This window comes from Hemicordylus capensis, chromosome 1, assembly GCF_027244095.1.
Source record: "Hemicordylus capensis ecotype Gifberg chromosome 1, rHemCap1.1.pri, whole genome shotgun sequence".
NCBI classification, from domain to species: Eukaryota; Metazoa; Chordata; class Lepidosauria; order Squamata; family Cordylidae; genus Hemicordylus; species Hemicordylus capensis.
In genome coordinates this window covers 15,262,482-15,287,111 of record NC_069657.1, presented here as the reverse complement: position 1 = coordinate 15,287,111, position 24,630 = coordinate 15,262,482, and the positions used below count along the sequence as shown (strand labels likewise).

Sequence of the window (24,630 nt, the reverse complement as noted above, 5' to 3'; positions counted from 1 at the left end):
GTGGTTTAGCTCCCCAACAGTGCCATGCAGCCCTGTTTGGGAGCTAAATCCAGCCAGGGCTGCTTCTAAAGGAAGGAAGAGCCACTCTGGCTGCGCTGTGAATGCAGCGCTGGTCGATTCAGCTCCTAAATGGGGCTGTATAGCCCCATATGGGAGCTAAACCACATCCCTGTATCTGATGTCAGATGGGGGTGTGTGTCTGAGGTGCAAGGCACGGCCCCTGAGAGGCAATGGCCCAGATTCTTTGAACTTGTTCGCTCAATGGTGGCTCCACCCCTGGTCAAGTCTGCTGGAGTATGTCCAGGAAAGCAGAAAGTGAACCATCAGCAAGAAGGGAAGCCTAGTTGAAATCATTAGAAGAAGAGCCAGGATGGATTGAACCCCAGAACTGTGCTGTAATTACAAGAGACTACCCAGCACGCTGGAAGCTGAAAAGAAAGCACAGAGGACTCTGAGTAGGGACCAGTATAGAATCAGGTAGTGATTGCGTTTTTCCAGTTTTTATTTCCCCCTGACCTGCTCTGCTAATAACTGTTTTGAATTTGTATTTTTTGCTGTAAAAGTAATGCTTTATTTTTTCTAAAAGTAAACTTTCTTGTAATAAAACTAATTAGAGACTTGTTGATTTGTCTCCATTCCACACCTATAAGCCTTTCCACTCTACTGGTTTTGTTTTTTCTTCTTGGAAATTTTTGATAGAAGTGAAGGGCTGTTGTAATCAACCCAGCCATACCAAAAGTCCACTTGGTGGCAGTGGTAAAAAAGGTTAGGAGGAACAAAGGGCTGTTCCTCCACATGTGGTGGCAGAGGTGGAATCTGTCACCCGTGGTAGTGCGGTGGGATAGGACTGTTCCTCCACATGTGGTGAAAGCAGTGGGACAGACAGCTGTTCCTCCACAGATACCCTTAGCATTTGGAGAGGCAGCATTCACATTTTAAATAATAAAATAAACATCATCTATAAACAGAGACAATCACTTTCAGCATCCAGAGGACAACAGGAAAAGGTGAATTCAGGTTGTAATCCTAGTCACACTTATCTGGGAATAAGCACCACTGAGCACAGTGGGACTTACTCTAAGTAAGTGAAGAACACAGAAACCTGCCTTAAACTAAGTTGGTCCATCTATCTCAGTATTGCCTATACAGTACTGACTGGCACAGGCTCTGCAAGGTTTCAGATGGAAGTATTTCCAGCCCAACCTGAAGATGCTGCCAGGGATTGAACCAGATAACTTTTGCATGCAAAGCAAGCTCTGACACTAAGCTACGGCCCCATGTATGGGATCACAGTGTTAGTTGGTGTCCCTTGTTGAAATATAACCTCCTCCATGAACTCCCGAGTTGGCCTCGGGCGATCTATCCTCTCTCAGGCTCAACTGCAATAGCACAGCTGTAAGGATTACAAGGCAATGAGGAGATTCTCACGATCCACCAAAAGCGGGCTAAGGGAGCCTAGCCCTCTTTGGGAGGATCGTGTGCTGCCTCAGGAGCTGCCCAGCTCCCAGCAGCAAACCCTCCTAATTCCCCCCCCCTTAGATGAGGTTAGCAGAGTGAGCGCTCTGCTAACCCGTCTACTTGATCATGTATTGCCGTGGCGCAGCTCCACGCTGCGGCAACACACGAGGAGAGCCCCGCTGGGAGCCTGAAACAAGCCTCCTGGTCCTGGGGGTCTCTCCAGGATGCCCCACATGGGGCATCCTGGAACTTCCGGGGGCCATGTTGTCCTCGATCCTCGCAGCCCCCGCAACGGAGCTGGCAGTTGTGTGGGCGGCTAATTCGGCCGCTCAGGAAGTGTTGTGTAAATCCTGACTCGTAATACTTTTAAATATTTCATTATTGTCATCTGGGTGCCCCCTTGAAGCTTTTTGGAGAGGAGAGCTGGTCTTGTGGTAGCAAGCATGACTTGTCCCCTTAGCTAAGCAGTTGGTTGCACCTGGTTGCATACGAACGGGAGACTAGAAGTGTGAGCACTGTAAGATATTCCCCTCAGGGGATGGAGCTGCTCTGGGAAGACCAGAAGGTTCCAAGTTCCCTCCCTGGCAGCATCTCCAAGACAGGGCTGAGAGAGATTCCTGCCTGTAACTTTGGAGAAGCCGCTGCCAGTCTGTGAAGACAATCCTGAGTTAGATGGACCTCTGGTCTGACTCAGTATAGGGCAGCTTCCTATGTCTGCTCACTATTGATATCAGCAAAGCTGCTCCAAGTGAAGTATTTCTTTACCTGTTCAATTTCATACTTGCCTCCAGTATTAAAATAATGAGGCGAGTCTCATGATCAGTGAGACTCGCTGAGAGCGGGCTAGCAGGGAGAGTGGGCTTAGCTCGCTCTCCCTGCAAACGATCAGGCAGGGAACCCTGGGTGGCTGAATAGGCCGCCCACATGACTGCCAGCTCCGTCATGGAGCCGGCGGGGGCTGCGGGGATCAGGGACCACATGGCCCCCAGAAGTTCCAGGAGAGACCCCCAGGGCCGGGAGGCTTGTTTCAGCCTCCTGGCGGGGATCTCCTCGTGTGTGCAACACACGATCAAATAGATGGGGTTAGCGGAGTGCTTGCTCCGCTAACCTCGTCTAAGGGGAGGGCTCCATAAGTGGGTTACCCGCTTTGAGAACACTGGGCTCGCAGGCTCCCTTAGTCCACTTTTTGGCGATCGTGAGAATCGCCTCAATGTATATTTTATTTTATTAATTTCATATGTATGGCCAGCTGTTTTGATACTGTGGCGCATATTGTGTGTCTTAGTTATATACACACACTTTATATGTATAAAGTAGATATATTCTTTTAAATGCTTTGTAAACCACCTTGAGATTGTTTTAATGAAAGGTGGTCTGGTATAAAAATCTAAGCAAATAAGCAAGCAAGCCTCCCTAGGTTTGGGACAGAATGATCAGATTGCTTGTTTTATATATCTGAGCAAGCACTTTCAGTCTTAAACTCATAGTCACCTGCAGCAGACAAAGCTAGAAGAGATCTACTAATTAAGGTTTTCTTTGAAGTTTGAAAACACAGTGAGGCGGGTGTCACGATTTGTGAGACCTGCTTTCGCTGAAACTGCGGGGAGAGCGGGCATCGCAGAAGACCGGGCAGGGAGCCCTAGGCGGCTGGATTGGCTGCCCACAAAATTGCTGGCTCCGTGATGGAGCCGGCAGGGGCTGGGGGGAGTGGGGTTTGTGCGGCCCCCGGAAGCCCCAGTATATCTTGCGCGAGCGCGCAGGGCATACTGGGGAGGCCCCTGGAGCCGGCTTTTCATCTCCCGGTCAGGGGTCTACTCAAGAGTAGCCACGGCGTGGAGCTGTGCCACGGCTACTCACAAGCAGATAGCCTAGGTTTGCGGAGCGCTCGGTCCGCAAACCCAGGCTAAGGGGCGGGCTACCTGAGCGGGTTAGCCACTCAAGAACCATCGGGCTCACTTGCGAGTCTGGTGGTTCTTACGATTAACAAAAATTGGGCTAGGCTCTCCTAGCCCAATTTTTGTTAATCATGAGAATAGGCCCATTCTTTTCCAAGAGTCTTTGCTGCATGCTTTTTTTTTGTGCTCAGTTGCAAGGACTTTTGTACTGGCTTTCTCAGCCAATTATACAAATCCATGCATATTCAAGTAATTATCTAATCACTTTTTAAAGATTCTTATTCTAGTTTAATATCCAATTGATTCTTTGAGGTGATTCTCACGATCGCCCAAAAGCAGGCTAAGGGAGCCTATCCCGCTTTTGGGAGGTCGTGTGCTGCAATGGGAGCCATGCAGCTCCCGCCAGCTAGCCCTCAAAAATTCCCCTCCCCTAAGACGAGATTAATGGACCGAGCGCTCCGTTAACCGCGTTTTTTTGCTCATGTGTTGCTGCAGTGCGCAGCAACACATGAGTAGACCCCTGACCGGGAGGTTACAAGCAGCCTCCTGGGCTTGGGGTCTCTCCAGGATGCCCAGCGCACTTGCGCGGGGCATCCTGGCATTTCTGGGGGCCACGTGGCCCCCAATCCCCACAACCCCTGCTGGCTCTGTGACGGAGCTGACAGTTGTGTGGGCAGCCGATCCGGCCACCCAGGGCTGCCTTCCGATTGTCTGCAGCGGAGGGCGGGCGCTCTGCCCACAAACTGCCTTCTGGCGAGTCTCACTGATCGTGAGACTCACCTCTTTGTCTGTGATATAGCCAATCACATTCAGAAACCCAGTCTTTAAAAAGCCCCACTGTATTTCTGGTTTTTGTTTTTTCACCATTCTTATGGACAGGATCAGGTAATACTTGCACACCAGGGATATACTGCAACATTTTGTTGTGGGTCCATTCTTGTAGCTCATCTACACTGACTGGTCTTGGAGGAGAAGTGGTCTTGTGGTAAGTAGCAAGCATTAGCTGTCCCCTTTGCTAAGCAGGATCCACCCTGCTTTGCATTTGAATGGGAAACTACATGTGTGAGTACTATAAGAGTTTCTCCTTAAGGGATGGGCCTGCTCTGCTTGCATGCAAGTTCCCTCTCTGGCATCTCCAAGATAAGGCTGAGAGATAGATACTCTTGCCTGCAACCTTGGAGAAACTGCTGCCAGTCTGTGCAGACAATACTGAGCTAGATTTAGATCCTTTCCAGACTGGCTTTCGGGTAGGCTATGGGGTTGAGACTGCCTTGGTTGGCCTGATGGACAATCTCCAATTGGCGATCAACAGAGGGAGTGTGACTCTGCTGCTGATCCTTTTGGATCTCTCGGCAGCTTTCACTACCATTGACCATTGTATCCTGCAGGGTTGCTTGAAGGAGGTGGGATTGGGTGGCATGGTTTTACCGTGATTTCAGATGATGTCACTTGGAGACTGTTGCTCTGAAAAATGAGAGCTAAAGTGTGGTGTTCTACAGGGCTCCATACTGTCGCCAATGCTTTTTAACATGACACTGCTTGGAGAGATTGTCGGGAAGTTTGGTCTGGGATGCTATTGATATGCTGATGACACCCAGCTCTATTTCTCCATACCAACCTCATCAGGAAATGGCATGACCCCACTAATTGCCTGCCTGGAGACGATACTGGGCGGGCTGACAGATAACAGGCTGAAGTTGAATCCAAACAAGATGGAGGTACTATCTGTAGGAGGTCAGGATCCGAGAGATGGTTTGGATCTGCTTGTTCTGGATGGGGTTACACTCCCCCTAAAAGATCAGGTTCATAGTCTGGAAGTGCTCCTGGATCCCAAACTCTCCCTGGTATCTCAGGTTGAGGCTGTGGCCAGAAGTGCTTTTTATCAGCTTTGGCTGATACATCAGCTATGTCCATTTCTGCAGACAAATGATCTTAAAATGGCGGTACATATGCTGGTAACCTCTAGGCTTGAATACTGTAATGCACTCTATGTGGGGCTGCCTTTGTACGTAGTTCAGAAACTACAATTGGTTCATAATGCGGCAGCCAGATTGGTCTCTAACACGAAGGGACCATATAACACTGATTCTAAAAGAACTGCACTGGCTGCCGATATGTTTCCGTACGAAATACAAAGTACTGGTTATAACCTATAAAGCCCTTAATGGCTTAGGTCTGGGGTACTTAAGAGAGCTCCTTCTCCATCGTGAACCCTGTCGTCTATTAAGATCATCTGGAGACCTCCAGTTATGGTTGCCGCCAACCTGTTTGGTGGCAACTCGGGACAGGGCCTTCACTGTGGCTGCCCCAGGGCTTTGGAACTTGCTCCCTGCTGAAATAAGAGCATCTCCTTCTTTGTTTGTTTTTAGGAGTACCCTGAAGATGTACCTGTTTTCCCAGGCTTTTAACTGAAATCTAATTTTAAATTTTAGTGTATTTTTATCTATTATGATTATCTTTTTATGAATGTAAAATGCTTTATATTATATTATGTTTTAATTCTGTACAGCGCCTAGAGATTTCGATGTCAGGTGGTCTATAAATTCAATAGATAGATAGCAATGGTATAAGGCATCCACCAATGTATAAATTGGGGGTCTTTCCCAGCCCTACCTGGAGATGCGGGGGACCATCAGCATGCAAAGCTTGTGCTCTACCTCAGAACTATAGCACTTCTCCCGATAGGCTTAATGATACACTAGGAATAAATATGGAAAAGGCAGGGAGGAAATAATTTATGCAAGGGGTGGAGGGAGAGTATGCAGCCCACAAGGCCCTCCCAGTTTCTTAATGTGGTTAACAAATTGGGATTTGGGACTTGAATCTGTAGGTAAAACAGAATTTGTGGAGAAAACCTTGGAAATCAGCTCCGCTATAGTGAGCCAACATGATGCCAACTATAAATCAAAGAAGCCCTTAATGCTGGAGGGAGAAGCAGAGGGAGATTTAATTTCTATTCCGTTAATGTTCTCTGCAACCCATTAAGCACTTCATCTTCATGACATTTCACCATCACCTCCCTTGATTCAGCTGGCAGGCCTGAAAAAGCTTTGCCTGATTAACAAAAGCATCCTCCAGTTTATTCAAGGTTAGAAACCAGTCAAGAGAACAGCGAGCTGCTGTAGCAAGTAGGCAATCTCTACCAAGGAATGGAGTATGACTCTGTTGGTTATTTTGGACTTATCTGCGGCTTCTAATACTATTGACCATGGTATCTTTCTAGAATGTTCCGGGAATTTGGGAATAGGTGGTACTGTTTGCAGTGTTTCTGTTCCCATCTCTTGGGATGATTCTAGATGGTGTCACTCAGAGATAGTTGTTGTCTGAAACGAGAGCTATTGTATGCTGCTCCTTAGGGCCCCATCCTATCTCCGATGCTTTTTAACATCTAAATGAAAACCACTGTGTGAGGTCATCAGGAGATTTGGAGCAGGTTCTTATCAATATGCTGATGATACCCACATCCATTTCTCCATGACATCAACATTAGGAAATGGCATAAATGCCCCTAAATGCCTGCCTACAGGCAGTAATGAACTGGATGAGGGATAATAAATTGAAACTGAATCCAAACAAGATGGAGGTACTCATGGTAAGGGGTCATACTTCGAGGGACATGACAGATCTTCCTGTTCTGGATGGGGTTGCATTCCCGCGAAGGAACAGGTACGTAGCTTGTGAGTGCTTCTGGACCCAGGCCTCACTCTAGTTTCTCAGGTTGAGGCTATGGCCAGAAGCGCTTTCTATCAAAGGCTGATATGACAGCTGCGTTTGTTTCTTGAAGATAATGATCTCAGAACTGTGGTGCACTCTCTGTTAACATCTAGGCTTGACTACTGCAATGCGCTCTATGTGGGACTGCCTTTGTATGTAGTTCGGAAACTTCAGTTGGTCCAAAATGCAGCAGCTAGATTGGTCTCCAGCGTTTCTCTGAGAGACCATATTTTGCCTGTGTTAAAACAATTGCATTGGCTGCCAATAGTTTCTGTGCAAAATACAAAGTGCTGGTAATTACCTTTAAAGCCCTTAAAAGGGCTAGGACCGGGTTACCTGGGAGAGCGTCTTCTTCTGCATGATCCCCACTACACATTAAGGTCATCGAGAGAGGTCCATCTCCAGGTGCTGCCAGGTCGTCTGGCAGCAACTCAGGAGCGGGCCTTCTCTGTAGTTTACTCCTGGGCTGTGGAATGTGCTCCCTATAGCCATTCGTTATTTAACATCTTTACCAGCCTTTTAAAAAGCCCTTAAGATGATTTATTGGCTTTTAGTAATCTTTAAATATTTTAAATTGTTTTTAAATTGTTGTTTCAACAGTTTGTTTTATTTTGTGTTTATTGTATTTATCTTTGTGAACCGCCTAGAGCGTTTGGAGTCAGGCAGTATATAAATTAATTTACATACATAGATACATACATGTCTCTTCCACAATTCTGGGAGGCTGAGGGCAACATTATGTAGCTGTTTCCCACACTTATACTTATGCAGCATATCTCTGTACTGATTGAACATACGCACAAGCAGGATGATTTGCAGATGGCATGGTAGGAGGTGGGGAGAAGAGAAGGGTTTGATCCACTCCCACAAATGGCTTGCCGCATTTCAAGTGGCCACCTACTCAGATGCTCACATGTGTGAATCAGGCCTCTGACCCCCCATGGTCTAGACCTCGGCAGGATGTTTCAGTCCTTCTGTCTGTAGGACAGGATCTGTACAGGGTATGCAATCCTTGTGTGACTTTCGAGGGACCAACACCAGAATGTGAAAACACTCTGTCTGATTGCACCATTTCCAATATGACTTGTGCTCTATTCACACATGTTCAATAGTCGTACAATCTGAGATACAGATCTGTACATGGATAAAGTTAGCCACACACTTTATGTTGAATGCCGATACAGCAGTACACTTCCTATCTGTATCCTGCATTTAACCTGTACCCAGGTTAGCACTTAAAATGAGCAGGTACAGACATTCACACAAAAACAATGTACAAGTACACTGTACCAACCTGTGTACAACATAATAAGGCCATTCACACAACTGAAAATTGGGTAGGACAGGTGTCCTACCCAGGTTTGGGAACTGGGGTGCTCCCAATTTTCAGTTGTGTCGGAGCAAAAAAATTAGGTAGGAGGGAGAAGTGATTGTGTAGAATCAAAGGAGGAAAATGTGGGTAGGGCAGTTTTCCCTCCTACCTTGGTCAAATGCTGAGTAAGAAAACTGGGTAGGACAGCTTTTCCTGCTCCTTTGATTCTACATGTGTGTGCAGGGAGGCCTGAAATGAGGGGAAAGGAGTCCTTGCTGCTGCCTCTGTCAATCCGTGAATGGCAGAGACAGCAATGGGGGCTCCTTTGGGGGAGATTTATATTTAACTGTGTGTGTGTGTGTGTGTGTGTGTGTGTGTGTGTCTAACATTTTACAAAGAAGTGTCATGATACATTCAATAAAACAGACATGTAGAACGCTGGACGTTTCAGCTCCTTCACTCAGTCTACTTACTTGAATGCATTGACCGCCACAACAACTGGAATGCCAAACACCCTGGCATTTTGGATTTGCTTGCACAAGTTACTGCAACCTTTCTCCAGAAGCGGCAGGTTCTGTACAAGAGAAAAGCAAGCAAAAGGGTTCATTTGGGGTGGAACAAATGTCAAGTGTTTCTTTGCCAGCCGCAGTGCAAAAATCACAAATGCTGAACAGCAACGTTAGCACAGAAATGGGAGAGAGGGTGTCTTCAAGAGTGCTGCATCTGAAGCACATCTTTTAGAAATGTCATTTTCTCGTTCACAGAAGAAAAAGGAAAAGAGAAAAATTACCTGGAGGGAAAGAAATGCTCACATAATTGGAGCTGCTGCAATGAAAGGATTTTCGCTCCCGGGAGCCGAGGAGCACCTTTGTGTAAAAGCAGCAATAAAGTTTTTTTTAAAAAAGGAGTGAAGTGCCCAATATCTTCTCAACAGAAGCAACTCTTTTAAAATGTGAAAGCTCCTTTCCTTGGAATTGTGGCTTATAATTAACACCCAATTTTCAGGGTGCATCTGAAGCTTCTAGAAGTGGTATGTTTTATACCTATTTAATCCGACACAGCTGCGAAGGGTAAATGTACAAGAGATGATGCTGTACAGTAGCTAAACGCCGGAGGCTTGAGCCAAAAGATTCCCCAATCAAAACTCACCATGAACAGACTTGGCAGCCTTACACAAGAACATAAGAACTGCCTTGCTGGATCAAGCCCAAGGCCCATCTAGTCCAGCATCCTGTTTTGCACAGTGGCCCACCAGATGCCTCTGAAAAGCCCACAGGCAAGAGCTGAGGGCATGCCCTCTCTCCTGTTGTTACTCCCCTGCAACTGGTATTTGGAGGCATCTTGCCTCTCAGGCTGGAGGTGGCCTATAGCCCTCCGACTAGCTGTCATTGACAGACGTGTCCTCCATGAATTTATCTAAACCGCTCTTAAAGCCATCCAGACTGTTGGCTGTCACTACATTTTGTGACAGAGAATTCCATAGGTTATTTATGTGTTGTGTGAAAAAGTGCTTCTTTTTGTCAGTCGTAAAGCCACCTAATGACACAGAAGGGAAATGACTTGACTAGCAAGCCAGAGGTTGCCGGTTCGAATCCCCACTGGTATGTTTCCCAGATGATGGGAAATGCTTACATCGGGCAGCAGCGATATAAGAAGATGCTGAAAGGCATAATCTCATACTGCACAGGAGATGGCAATGGTAAACCCCTCCTGCATTCTACTAAAGACAACCACAGGGCTCTGCGGTCGCCAAGAGTCAACACCGACTTGATGGCACACTTTACCTTTTGTCAGTCCTAAATCTCCTGGCAATCAGTTTCATGAGATGACCCCCTGGTTCTAATGTTATGCGAGAGGGTGAAAAATTTCTCTCTACCAACTTTCTCCACACCATGCATGTTTTATAGACCTCTATCATATCTCCCCTCAGCCTTCAACAAGACACCTTTATGAAATCTCAGTCCTTCTACCCGCAATATTTAGTTATTTAAAATGTTTATACCCCACCCTCCAGTGCAGCACTGCTCAAGGCAGCTCACAAAATAAGTAAAACTAAACACGATATAAAACCAACACCACTAAAAATATAAAATGACATACAAAAACAAGGACTTGTCAAAACCAATTTTTAAAGCTGCAAATTGAAGACCCACCAGATGGGAGTTGCAAATAAGGAATTAAAACGATTCTCTGAAAGAGAGCACAAGGAAGGAAGCATGACAAAGCTCTTCTGGGAGGGTATGCCAAAGTCGAGGGGTCACAACCGAAAAGGCTCTGTCTCTAGTCCCTGGATCTTCATTAGTAATATGACCTAAATGTTTGAGAATTAGGGTACATAAAGGACAGCATCTTCCTTCCCTCATACTTCATTAAGCAGGGGAGGCCTTGTTCCATATCCCTCTAGTATATGATACATGAAGGGTGGAGATGCAGGACAGGGCCTTCGTGGTGGTGGTGCCCAGACAGCAGAATTTGCTGCCCTGGAAAAGCTGACTGGTCTCCTCTCCCACTGATTCCCAGCACCAGCTAAAAAAATTGGCTGACGCACTGGGCAGCCCTCCATCAACAGTTTGGACCCACAGGACTGCTGAGCTGCATAAATGGCAGCCCCAATGGTGTAGCAACGTGACTGCTGCACAGGGACTTTACAGCATTTCTGGGCAGCAGCACAACACTCCATCCATTTCCCCCCAAGAAGCATGAAAGAGGCTCTGTAGAAGAAAAAAGGTTGGTTGGACTCTTGAAATCAATTACAGGAACTGAGCGGACTGCAGGCTGAAGTGAAATTATAAAAATGAAAACGTTATGGCTATGGGTAACAAGGAAGCTCTTGGCAGCTCATAAAGGCTACGAACACACATGTTCATACGAACACATATATTTTGTGCCTCCTTTCAGGTAGATGTCCAACCAGTTCAGTTTCTCCAGCCATAGAGCCCTAGCAATTAAAAAAGCAACTCCTGTTCCACATCTCCTTAAGGCAGGCCAGGAACAGATGATTCCTTAAGGCTGCGATTCCCAACCCTTGGGTCTCCAGATGTTGCAGAAGGTTCCAAGTTCCCTCCCTGGCATCTCCAAGACAGATGCATCTCTCAGCACCTCCATGGCTGAGAGAGACTCCTGCCTGCAACCTTGGAGAAGCCACTGCCCGACTGTGTAGACAATACTCAGCTAGATGGACCAATGGTCTGACTCAGTAGAAGGAGGTTTCCTACGTTCCTAATGTAAAGATAAATAACACAAGTTGTTCTAGTAAGACCTAATCAGCCTACTTTCCTTTCACTGTCTCTACAACTGGACTAAATGTGGTTCAAATCGAGGTCCACAAGTTAGTTCTCTTGCACCTCAAATGTTCATGAGTCCACCATCTTGGATCAGGGTGGATGACATCATTACAAACTACACCATTGAGGTGTCCCTGTGTGTCACTCACTACAACTGTACCAAATTTGGTTCAAATGGGTTAGACAGTCCTCAAGTTAGTGCACTTGCACCTCAAAAGTTCACATGTCCACTATCTTGCATCGGGGTGGATGATATCATCACAAACTACACCACTGGGGCATCTATATGTGTCCCAAAAGCTATAGCAAATTTGGTTCAAATCAGTTAGACTGTCCACAAGTTAGTGCACTTGGGCCTCAAAAGTTTATGTGTCTGCCATCTTGAATTGGGGTGGATGACATCATCATAAACTACGCTATTGAGGTGTCCCTACGTGTCCCTACAGCTGCAGCAAATTTGGTTCAAATCGGTTAAACGTTTCCCAAGGTAGCCAATTGCGCCTCAAAAGTTTACCCGTCAGCCATCTTGAATCGGTGTGGATGACATAATCACAAACTATGCCATTGAGGTGTCCCTGTGTGTCACTCACTGCAACTGTACCCAATTTGGTTCAAATGGGTTAGGCAATCCACAAATTAGCCCGCTTGCGCCTCAGATGTTCATGCGGCTGCCATTTTGAATTGGAGCGGACATCATCACACATCATGCCATTAGGGCATCCCTATGTGTCCCTACAGCTGTAGCAAGTTAAGTTCAAATTGGTTAGGCGGTTCAAAAATTAGCCCGCTTGTGCCTCAAAAGTTTACATGTCCACCGTCTTGAATTAGACTGGATGACATCATCACAAACTATGCCGTTGAGGTGGCCCTATGTGTTCCTGCAACTGTACCTGATTTGGTTCATATTGATCCAGGTGTTGCAAAGTTGGGAGTGGGGCGGTGGGGGACACAGACGGACAGACACACAGAATGCCGGGTGATCTCGTAAGCCTACTGGGAAGTAGGCGAATAAAACCCCTCCTTTATGGCCCAGTCAAATGCATTGCCTTTCTATATCAAAACAGAATAAACAGATTCATAAGTCACTGTTACCTCCTCAGTGTATTCCTTTGGTAAGGGAACCCCAGCTGTGACCTGTGAAGAGTAAGAAAAAGGGATTAAAAAGGTGTGGACCCCCAATTTCATTTCCAAAGCTGAAGTCTGTTCATGAAAAGGAGGAGCTGGGGGTCGAGAGTGGGGATGGAATTCTTCTACAAGGACATTGCAAAGGTTGTGTGTTTTGGCTCAGCTGTGTGTGTCCAAGAGCTTGGCATTGATTAACATAATGAACCAAGCGGAAATTTGTTTCCCTCCGATGAATTCTCAAAGAGGAGTTTACCGCCTCTAGGGACATATCAGTACTTTTCAGCACAAGGTCCAGAGACAAGAAGAGGAGACACACCAGTGACTGCAAAGAAGGCAGCCGGCAGCATACCGAAGATCTTATTAGCATAGGATCAGTGGACTAGGCAGAGGGAATTAATCCTACCCTCCCCCAGCAGACATTCCTGCTCTTGATTGGTTGAGGGGAGGGGAGGAGAGACTCACATTAGCAAAGACCATTCCAAACAGAGCTAAGAGGAGTCTGCATTAATGTACCTATTAGTGATGGATAGCCAATTAAAAAGGGGTTTCTGCTTTTTAGGAAATCAAATGAATTTTAATTCAAAAACGTAAAGAAGCAATCCTAAATCTGGCGACAAACCAAGGCTTTCTTTGTCTTGTGATAGTATAGCAACCCAAGCACATATACAATTTAGTTACCAGGCTTCAAAAAGCATCTCCCCCATCAACCTCCTGCCAAGTACTTTCAAAATGAATGCAGCACAATTCTTCTAGGGAAGCTTCAAGACCAGCCATGTGAAGAACATAAATAGAGCCCGGCTGGATCAGGTCCACGAACTATCTAGGCCAGCATCCTGTTTCTCACAGTGGCCCACCAGAAGCCCACAGTGGCCCACCAGTGCCACTACTCTTGTCCTCATCTCTTGCCTGTTGTTCCCCTGCAACTGGTGTTCAGAGGCATCCCAACTCTGAACTCGAGGATAGCCTATCGCCATCAAAACTAGTAGCCATTGATGGACTTGTCCTCCATGAATTTGTCCAAGCCCTGCTTAAAGCCATCCAAGCTGGTGGCCGTTAGGGATGTGCACAGAACCAGTTTGGAGACCCTTTATGGGCCTCCAAACTGGTTCGAAAGGCAGCCGGTTCTGCTGGTTGGATGGTGGCAAGGGTGCTGCTTTAAGAGCGAGGGAGGGTGCACTTATCCCTCTTCCCCTGCCAACGCTTCTTTGTTCCAAAGTTAATCGTGGTGGCAGCATACCTCCCTGCCGCCCCATACCTCCCTGCCGCCCCATTGCCCCTGTTGGCTGGATACAACTGGAAGTATCCGACGCGCCTGAGCGCGCCAACACGGAGCCATCTTTTCCCATATAAACAAGTTATAGTGGGCCATGCAAGCTTCATAACTTGCTATTTTGAGGTGAACTTTGGATGTGGAATAGATTCTTCTCCCAATCAAGTCTAATTTCCTCCCTTCTCTGTCAGCCGGGGTCGAGAGGATCCTATTTCGTTTTAATCTAAGATGGGCTGCTTCTATCATGAGGTACAGTGACCACTTAGAAGAAGGAAAATCTTGCAGTTTGGGAAATAAACAAAGAAATCCACATAGGAATTAGAATTGCCAACTCGCCCCAAAATTGATTTTTGGCTTAAAAAAATAAAATAAAATACAGAAGTTTTTGTGCCATGCCTGCCAATATAATCCTGGCTCATTGCATATACATTCCTGCAAGAAGGATTACACTCTAAATAGCTCAGACATTCAAAGGGGGGGGGAGGGGTGGTGGTGGAAAAGGGGAGCATAATATTCAATGCCAATGAATAAGGGGACAGGTTTATATGTGGATTGTTAACCGGTTGAAGGACAGAAAACAGAGGGTAGGAATAGACAGTTCTCTAAATGGAGGGAAGTAAGAAGCGGGGTCCCCCAGGGATCTATACTGGGACGGATGCTTTTTAGTTTATTCATAAATGATCTAGAAGTTGGGGTAAGCAGCGAGGTTGCCCAATCTGCAGATGATAGACTATTTAGGCAAGTGAAATCCAAAACAGATTGAGAGGAGCTCCAAAAGGATCTCTCCAAACCGGGGTGGTGGGGGTGGGGGTGAGCAACAAAATAGCCGATGCACAACACTAGAACCAGATGTCATCCCATGAAACCGATTGCCAAGACATTTAGGAGAGACAAAAGCAAGTAATTTTTTACATAACACATAATTAATCTATGGAATTCTCTGCCACAAGATGTGGTGACAGCCAGCAGCCTGGGTAGTTTTAAGAGGGGTTTAGATAAATTCATGGAGTTTAGGTCTATCAATGGCTACTGCTCTGGTGGCTATAGGCCACCTCCAGTCTCAGAGGCAGGATGCCTCGAAATACCAGCTGTAAGGAGTAACAGCAGGAGAGAGATCATGCCCTCAGCTCTTGCCTGTAGGCTTCCAGCAGCATCTGGTGGGCCACTGTGTGAAACAGGGTGCTGGACGAGATGGGCCTTGGGCCTGATCCAGTAGGGCTGTTCTTATGTTAGAGCAATAACATTTAAAAATTTATCATCATTATTGTATACTGATGGGAAGCTGCTTGTTTGATTTCAAATAAAATATAAGTAGACTGTAAACATTTAAAAGGAGAAAAAGCAATGTAAATGTAAAAGGAGAAGGGACAGGTAATGGATGACAGGAGATGGTGAGAGAATTCTAGGCAAGTGAGAAGAGAAAAAAAATACAAATACGACCAATATTTATATACCGCTTTTCAACAAAAGCTCCCAAAGGAGTTTACATAGATATAAATTAACAAAATAAATAAATTAAAAAATGGCTCCCTGCCCCCAAAGGGCTCACAATCTAAAAAAGAAACGTAAGACAGACACCAGCAACAGCCACTGGAGGGATGCTGTGCTGGGGATGGATAGGGCCAGTTGCTCCTCCCCTGCTAAATAAAGAGAATCCGCACAATATAAAAAACAGGGGCGGGGGGGAACCTGGGCTTAAATAAAAGATGATGTCCAAGATGAACAAAGCACACGACCTAGCAATTTAACAACCTGTCTTAAGGGGGCTTACGGACTGCATCCATCAAGGGCAAGCTGGGAAGATCTCTCTTAAGGATGCTCCAGGCAGGGGGTATCCAGCCTTAGGAGCCCGATGTTAGATGGATGCTCTCCAATATCCTTTTGAACTCTAACTCTATGAGCAGACTAGTGGCCACTGGCCTCAGGCCCCTCCCACCCTCAAGCCCAGAACTCACAGTGGGCCCTCCGCCATGCATCTTGAGAGCTCGGACAGTGGCAACCAAGACCACCACGTGGGGCTGCAGACCAGAATAACGGCACTTGATGTCAAAGAACTTTTCCATACCAATATCTGCCCCAAAGCCTGCTTCTGTCACTGGGGGCAGAATAAAAAAAGAAAAGAAACTCATTGATGATGTTCAACGGCCTAGAAATTAGACGGTAGAACTCTTTCCATCCCCACCCTCCCCCTAGGATTACTTTAATTTTATTGTTTACATGAAGACTCAAGGGAGGTTGTGTCTTCAAACCGAATAATTGCACAGCTAACCAATAGATCAAAATGCTTATGTATATTTTAACTACATGCTCAGAGAAGCACAGCATGGTTGAAACCCATAGCTAAGACCAAGGGGCTGCTGTCAAAAAACCCGAATCTCTTGGGTCTCAGTTCACACGTCACACTTGTGAGAACAACTGAGAAAGATTTTCAACTGAGCATTTCTAATGAACAGTGGTCACACAAATATGCACCTTGGAATCTATCGTACAGTGAGGCTATTCTCATGATGGAGGGAAACCGGGCGAAGGGAGCCCAGCCTGGTTTCCCCCCGTCATGAGAACCACCAGGCTCGCAGGCGAGCCCGGTGTTTCAACGCTGGCTAGCTCACCAAAGTAGCCCTCCCCTTCAACAAGGTTAGTGAAGCGCTCGCTCCGCTAACCCTATTTCTTCAACCGTGAGATGCCACGCTGCGGCGACTCACAAGGAGCCTCCCGACTGGGAGGCTACAACAAGCCTCCCAGTGTCAGGAGGTTCCCCAGAATGCTCTGCGCACTTGCAAGGTTCAAGCCGACTCTCCCCACTGCTCGTGTGGAGAGCCTCAAATCATAAGGACCTTACATCACTGACATTTTTGAAAATGCGGGAGACTGCTACTTCAGGGTGCTGGATGAGTAATTCTGCACATTCAAATTGTAAACAAACATGGCAAGCATGTTAAGTTTTGGGAAGTTGTTACTCTGAACACAAGAGGCATTACTGCTGGGGAACGGCCTATGATATCCTAAGATCTCTCTGTCCCGCAGTGAAACTTTCTGGGAAGCTTCTATTTGCTACATGTAGATTAGCTGTAAAAATACTGAAAAAGGGGGAAGTTCCCAGTCAAAGAAAAACAGTTTTAAAAATAACAGCATATTATGCTAATGGCTAAGCTTACATATTACTTTGTGTAAAAAAAAAAACTTATGGGAAAATAGAAGTATCAGACTATCATTGCTTTTAGAATAAGGTGCTCGTTTATTACTTGCTAGAACAGGACTAGATCATCTCAGAACAGGAAACATTGGCAATTATATGAGACAGACACATTGGGTGTTTTTTAGACAGATTGCTTTCCCCCCTCTTTTGTAATTTTGTTAAAAGCTTTAAAATGCAACACACACACATGCATGTGAGCTAAAATCCAGCACTCAATACCCGCCAAAGACAAATGCATTACATTACATCCTGACATCCTCGCCGCATAAACCAGTTCTGGTAGAAGAGTCCCTTTAAGGCTCTCAGCAGCAGCTGCTTGCCCTACCTTCCACTTAAATCAGGCAAGGGAGAGCTACTTTCTCTTCTTCCTCCAAGCATAGAAGTCTAGCAGCAGATCTACAAAGGTAACTTCTGTGCAGGGCTGCTGTCTTTAGCCATTTTGGCTGGGGATTATGGGTGTTATAGTCCAACAACATCTGGTGACTCAAGGCTGAGAACCCCTGATATGCAATAGAATCTTGTTATTTGCAGTTCCGTATATTTGGGTCTAATTGACACCTGCCTTCATTATCTGTGGATACTAAAGGGTTAAAACCCACGTATCTGTGGTTCCTAGAGAGCTGGAAGTAACTGTGGAGGTCACTTGCAGCTGACAATGGCTCAGAAAGACTTACCTACAAACCCTTCCTTGCCAACGAGCTTTAGGGCAATCTTGTCTGCCAGGACGGAAGAGTTCCCATGAGCAATGTTAGCAAATGGACCAGCATGGACAAACACTGGGTTGCCCTGATGGAGAAAGACATAGCAGAGACAAGGAAACACAGTGAGAGAAAGGCTGGTGCTTCGCCCATCAAAAATATTGCAAGGCTATGCACACTTCTTAAGGAGTGTTAACACATAGGATCAGGCTGCAAGCATCTTGTTGATTTTGACGAGGACAAACATACGTTTGTAGCAGATTTCATTTTGTAAGAGCAACCCAATATTCATGATGGGAATTATAACTAGACACAGAATTGAGAACTCCTAGGAAGATTCTAGATGCAACCCTCCCAAGAACCCCAAGTTGAGTGGAACTATCCCTCTTTGGCGTCAAAACCCATTCAGACCAAAGAAGGAGAGGGCCCCCTTAAGGGATTTCTCCATCTGTGACCCAAATCCTTGCCCTGCATAGACTCTGCCTCCATCCAGAATCTTGAGAAAGAGGAGGCAGAACTACTCTTACATGTTGGACACTCATCTCTTCCATGGCTCATGACACCCACAACAGGTCCTTCCTGATCACCCCACACCTTCTGGGGCTCTGATGTGAATTCTTCTCATATTACATTTTGATATTTCCTTTAAATAGCAAGAGTTAAAAATAAAAAAATGCATTTGAGAGTTGCCTTTGCCTGCTGATTAAGGGTCTGCAGGACTTCTAAGAACAAATGAAGACCCCTTCTGGATCAGACCAGAATACCCATCTTGCCCAGCATTCAGTTTCCAGTAAAAGCAAGCCAGATGTTACTGGGAGGCCCACAAAGAAGGCATGAAGGCAAAGGCTTCCCCCATTGTTTGCCCCGTAACAACCAGTATTTACAGCTATGCTGTCCCTGATAATGGAGGTTCGATTTAAGTATCACAATCAATAGCCATGATAGACCTGTCCTCCATAGAGGTAAACTTTATCCCACTGATTATATGTATTTTTCCTGGCTGTCAAAGTAAGTGCAATCAAACAGAGGTTTCCAACAACTCCCCACCACTATGGCCTTTGGAGCTGTTGTCCAACAACATCTGGGGACCCAATGCTGGGGTCCCCACACCAGCTTTTGGTATAAGCCCCCACTATTCCCAGCCGCGAGCACCAAGCTTAATAAATATATGTACTTACCTCCAAAGTTTGCATGAGGTTTGGTTTAATGGCATCCTTCATTAGAACTGCCAGGGCACCACTCACTCCCTACGAGAATAAAGCACCAAGGGTTACTTTGATGGTAGGTCTTGCTCTAGCTGTCACGCAGAACCTTGGGTAGTGCTGGGCTCTGGGCAACATCCCTAAATCTTAAGAATGTGTGCTCCCCTCCCCAATCCCTGCACGAGCATCAACTTCCCATTCAGGTATAAACAAGCCAAGATCGGTGGGTTCAGACAATACAACTTGGCTTATTCTAACCTACTTTCTTCAAATAACCCAAGATCTGTACCCAAGGTTTGAAATGAGTTATGGATCTTGGGTTATTTGAAGCAAGTAGTTAGAATAAGCCAAGACTGTGGCTTTGGACTCCACTTACTTTAAGCTAGATATGACATCTAGGTTAACTAAATGAGCATAGAGGCACCTTTTAAAGTGGTGATGCTCTTATATTTATCAGGGAGAGAGAAATTTGCCCTATCCGACTCCAGCACAGCATCCCTCCAGCGGCTGTTTCTAGTGTCTACCTTATGTTTCTTTTTAGAGCCCTGCGAGCCCTTTGGGGACAGGGGGCATCTTATTGAAAAATTGTTTATTTTTCTATGTAAACCACTTTGAGAACTTTGGTTGAAGAGCAGTATATAAAAATTTGTAGTAGTAGTAGTAAACACAGGGGTGGGAGAGGCACATGTTCCTGAGGCTCACGGACTTCGCACAGAGCCTGGCACTAACCAAGGTTCCATGTGACTTCTAAACCAGTCCTTTATGTTGGCGCCCTTCCAAGATCTCTAAATCAGGGATTCTCAACCTTGGGCCTCCAGATTTTTTGGACTACAACCCCCATCAGCCCCCATCACCATGACCCCATTGTGACTGGGGGTGATGGGAACTGTAGTCCAACAACCTCTGGGGACCTGAGGTTGAGAACTCCTGCCATTAACAGATCTACCCTTTGCAGCTTGAGGTATTCTTATCCATTCAGTCGTGTCCGACTCTCGGTCACGCTATGGATCAATGTACTCCATGCCATCCTATCTTTAATTCCACCATGGTCATTCCGGTCATTCATTTTTAATAATATCCAGCCACCGAGTACAAGGCCATCCCCATCTCCTTCTTCTGCTGATCATTCCCAGCATAATTGTCTTTTCGAGTGAATTAGCTCGCATGACATGACCAAAATATGTCAGTCTTTGTTTAGTAAACTTGGCCTCTAGCAATATTATTGGTTTAACTCGATCTAAAACTTCCTCATTCATGATTCTCGCTGTCCATGGGATACGCAACAGTTGCCTCCAACACCACATCTCGAAAGCATCCATCCTTCTCCTATCTGCTTTCTTCAAAGTCCAAGTTTCACAGCCATATGGGGCTACTGGAAATATTATTGCATTGACTAGTCTACATTTGATTGGAAGACTAATATCTTTGCTCTTCCAAATTTTGCACATGCTGATCATTGCAGTTCTTCCAAGTGCTATACGCCTTCTGATCTCGGGGCTGCAGGCACCGCTCTGATTGATTTTAGAGCCAAGAAAAATAGATTCTTTTATTACAATTATCTCATTATTGATCTTCACTCTGACTTGTGTATTCTCTGCAGTCGTCAATATCTTTGCTTTCTTGATGTTAAGATGCAATCCTAATTTTTCACTTTCATCTTTAATTTTTTAAATTAGCCGCTCTAGATCTTTCTTGCTTTCCACAAGCAACGTCATATCATCTGCATATCGAAGGTTGTTGTTTGAGGTATAACTTGCAAATCTAGGCAGGGGCAGCCATTTTATGAGGCAGGGTGAGGTGGTCACCTCAGATATGAGTGTGAGGAAGGGTGCTGGGAGTGGCTCAAGTTCCCACTCAGGAGACCCAAGTTCAAGTTCTCATTTAGCCATTAAGCTCAGAACGCGTCATTATTTCTCAGCCTAACTTACCTCACAGGGTTGTTGAAGGATAAAATAGGGGTAGGGATCAAGGTCTGCTTAGCCCAGTATTTTTTTAAAAATACGAATCCCACCAATAAGCAGTACTAGATAATATGCCAGAAACTGGCCCACTGTCTGCTGGTGGACCTTCTGCCCACCCGTGTTGATGATTCATAGCCAAATTCCATATGGTTTTTAATGTCAATTTAATGGAACTTGCTTGGAAGTAATTTTGCATTTCCTAGCTGAGTTTGATCAGTTCAGAAGTCTGTGGCTCCCCCACCCTCCCTGGGACGGAATGGAAAGCCTAAATTTCCTCATTTATAGGAACATAGGAAACTGCCATCTATTGAGTCAGACCATTGGTCTATCTAGCTCAGTATTGTCTTCACAGACTGGCAGCGGCTTCTCCAAGGGTGCAGGCAGGAGTCTCTCTCAGCCCTATCTTGGAGATGCTGCCAGGGAGGGAACTTGAAACCTTCTGCTCTTCCCAGAGCAGCTCCATCCCCTGAGGGGAAGATCTTGCAGTGCTTACACTTCTAGTCTCCCATTCATATGCAACCAGGGTGGACCCTGCTTAGCTATGGGGACAAGTCATGCTTGCTACCACAAGACCAGCTCTCCTCCCATAACACACATTTTTACTCAGTGTGTTCCAAATTGTAACTAATAATAGTTAAATTAAAAATAAGCAGACAGACACATTCAAGCACTAAAATCTGTTACAGTTCCTGCAAAACAGTAAGAGATAAATCAAGCTCTGCTCTAATCTCTCCAACAGCAGATGCAGCTATTAGCAGAACTGGCAAGCCCTCATACTACCACCTATACTAGTAGTATACTCATAGTATTATAGTTAGCTAACAGTTAGTAAATAACTAACTGTTCATATGAGTTATGCGAGCTTGAATACTTGTCTGAGCTGTATGACACCTCAAATAGAGGCATGTGGAAGATTGCAGCAGCTACTTTTGCTGGGACTAAAAAAAATGGCAAGATGCATTTTTTTCCTCACCACGCAGGAGCTGCCACTATCTGTCACAAAAACAGCAAGTGGACTTCTTCTTTTTCTTCTTTTAAAAAAAGTCTTTAAACAAAAATGGCTGAAGTGCTCTGGCACAATAAAAAGTATTTCAGAGTGATCCCTTGAGAGAAAAGTGCCTCAGAGAAGCTTCGTCATGCAATAAAAATATGGTATTGAATCCCATTAGAGTCTTAGGCAAACGGATAGGGTGCTCTACAGTTTTTATTCTACAAGAATAAACCCTTTTGCTGCCAAGCATCCGCTTGAGGATAAAACAGATGGAGCCAATACACCGCATAAAAGGAGGATATTTCCCCAAAGGAACTACTGCCGTCCCTTGTCTACCCCGGTTTTGAGTATACGCGACTGGGAAAATGAAACCTCCCTCGCCAACCGTGACTTAGATATCCGCAAATCTTGCGGGTTTTCGTTGGCGTGAGAGGCAGGGAAATTTGTGCAGAGTCAGAGAGAGTGTTGGAGAGGTGTGGAGGAGTGTTGCAGAGCTATTTGGAGGTGTTTTTGAGGTCTTTTGGAGGCTTTGGAGTGGAGGCGGCGGAGGTGAGAGCAGCGGGGATTGGGGGCTATAGATGCTGGCAGCAAGGGGAGCTTCTGTGTCCTATCTGCTTGCCTAATTGTGTCCTAACCGCTTTTGTGTCTTTTGAACTGCTTGCTGCATGGGGGGGGCGCTGTCTGGCTTCTGTGTCCTAACCGCTGCTTTTGAACTGTTGGGGGGCTGATGGCTGCTGTGCCTTCACAGCTTTTTGGAGGTGCTGGAGCTGCAGTTTGAGCAAAGAGAGATTTGGAAGTGAGAGCCAGTATTCCCTATAACAGGGATTTCCAGATTTCTTGACTACAATTCCCAGAATCCTTAGCCAAAGGCCACTGCAGCTGGGGATTCTGGGAACTGTAGTAAAAAAATCTGAAAATCCCCATTAAAGGGAACACGGGTGAGAGCTGTAGAAATTGGGGGTTGAAAATTGGGGGGGGGGGCTGTATGGCTGCTGTGTCTTCACTGCTGCTTTTGAACAGTTTTCTGCTGGTGGGAGCCTGAAAGGTTGTGGGGCTGAAGGGTTACTGTTTACATAGGAACATAAGAAGCTGCCATATACTGAGTCAGACCATTAGTCTATCAAGCTCAGTATTGTCTTCACAGACTGGCAGTGGCTTCTCCAAGGTTGCAGGCAGGAATCTCTCTCAGCCCTATCTTGGAGATGCTGCCAGGGAGGGAACTGGGAACTGTCTGCTCTTCCCAGACCAGCTCTATCCCCTGAGGAAAATATCTTATTATTATTATTTACATTTTACATTTACACTTACAGTACTCACACTTCTAGTCTCCCATTCATATGCAACCAGGGCAGACCCTGCTTAGCTAAGGGGACAAGTCATGCTTGCTACCACAAGACCAGCTCTCCTCTCCATTCATTTTCTTCACTGCTGCTTTTGCACTGCTTTTTAGGGAGAGGTAGAGAAGTGGAGGTGAGAGGTGCAGTGTTGAAAAATGGGTCCAAAGCATGCAGGCAAGGGAAAGGAGGAAGCTGTGGCCAAGCAGGCAAGGAATGTGATGTCCCTGGAGGACAAGATCAAAGTCTTGGACTGCCAGAAGGGCCAGAGCAACAGAAAGATTGTTTGAGGTCAATGAATTGACCATCCGCAGCATAAAGCAAAACGAGGATGCCATCAGAGGCAGTGTTGCCAGTGGGACCCAGACCTTCCTGAAAGTCTCCTAACTTTGTTGCCGAGGGAACCCAATGTTGAAAAAACAGAGAAAGCCCTGAACATATGGATGGAGGACCAGGCACAGAATAAGGTCCCTCTCAGCACCCACATAATCTGTGTCAAGGTGCGGCAGATCTACCGGCATCTGGTGGAGAGTTCTGGAGAGGGAGACCCCGAGAAGTTTAAAGCCAGCAAGGGCTGGTTTGAAAGTGCTTTGGCCTGCACAACGTGAAGTGAAGCTTGTTGGGGAGATTGCCTCTGCAAACCATGAGGCTGCAGCCACTTTTCCTGCTGAGCTAAAGAGGCCGATAGAGGAGAAGGGCTGTGTACCGGACCAGGTGTTCAACATGGACGAGACTGGACTCTTCTGAAAGAGGATGCCTAACTGCACCTTCCTCACCAAGGTAAGATATTCCCCTCAGGGAATTGAGCCACTCTGGGAAGAGCATCTAGATTCCAATTCCCTCCCGGGCAGCATCTCCAAGATAGGGCTGAGAGAGACTCCTGCCTGTAGCCTTGGAGAAGCCGATGCCAGTCTGTGTAGACAATACTGAGCTAGATAGACCAGTGGTCTGACTTAGTATATGGCAGCTTCCTATGTTCCTATGGAGCAGCCTGGCACTTTGGGGAGAACCTGTGAAGTGCCTGCAACAGAGTGCGCGTTGTCATCATCGGAGGATGCTGGTATCCCCTCTTCCCCTTCAAAATCCCCCCCGAGCCACCCATCCCTCTCACAGCTCCTTTCCTCCCACCACATCCCTCCTCCCTGTTCTCCTCAGCATCCTGACCACCTGCATGGTTGTTGGGTAGGAAA

At 46.1% G+C, this 24,630-nt stretch overlaps 1 protein-coding gene across 3 annotated transcripts in view; it reads right to left on the bottom strand.

Annotated features, from left to right (window-relative positions):
• Nucleotides 1-24,630, bottom strand: part of MTHFD1 (methylenetetrahydrofolate dehydrogenase, cyclohydrolase and formyltetrahydrofolate synthetase 1) — a 135,309-nt gene that overhangs the window by 23,554 nt on the left and 87,125 nt on the right. For all 3 annotated transcript variants that reach the window (XM_053284303.1, XM_053284304.1, XM_053284305.1), the window contains 5 exons: nucleotides 19,131-19,199; nucleotides 17,929-18,040; nucleotides 16,014-16,153; nucleotides 12,756-12,797; nucleotides 8,853-8,953 (listed from right to left, as the gene is read on the bottom strand). In XM_053284303.1, the coding sequence (XP_053140278.1) occupies nucleotides 8,853-8,953; nucleotides 12,756-12,797; nucleotides 16,014-16,153; nucleotides 17,929-18,040; nucleotides 19,131-19,199 (464 nt within the window). The remainder of the gene's footprint in view (nucleotides 1-8,852; nucleotides 8,954-12,755; nucleotides 12,798-16,013; nucleotides 16,154-17,928; nucleotides 18,041-19,130; nucleotides 19,200-24,630) is intronic.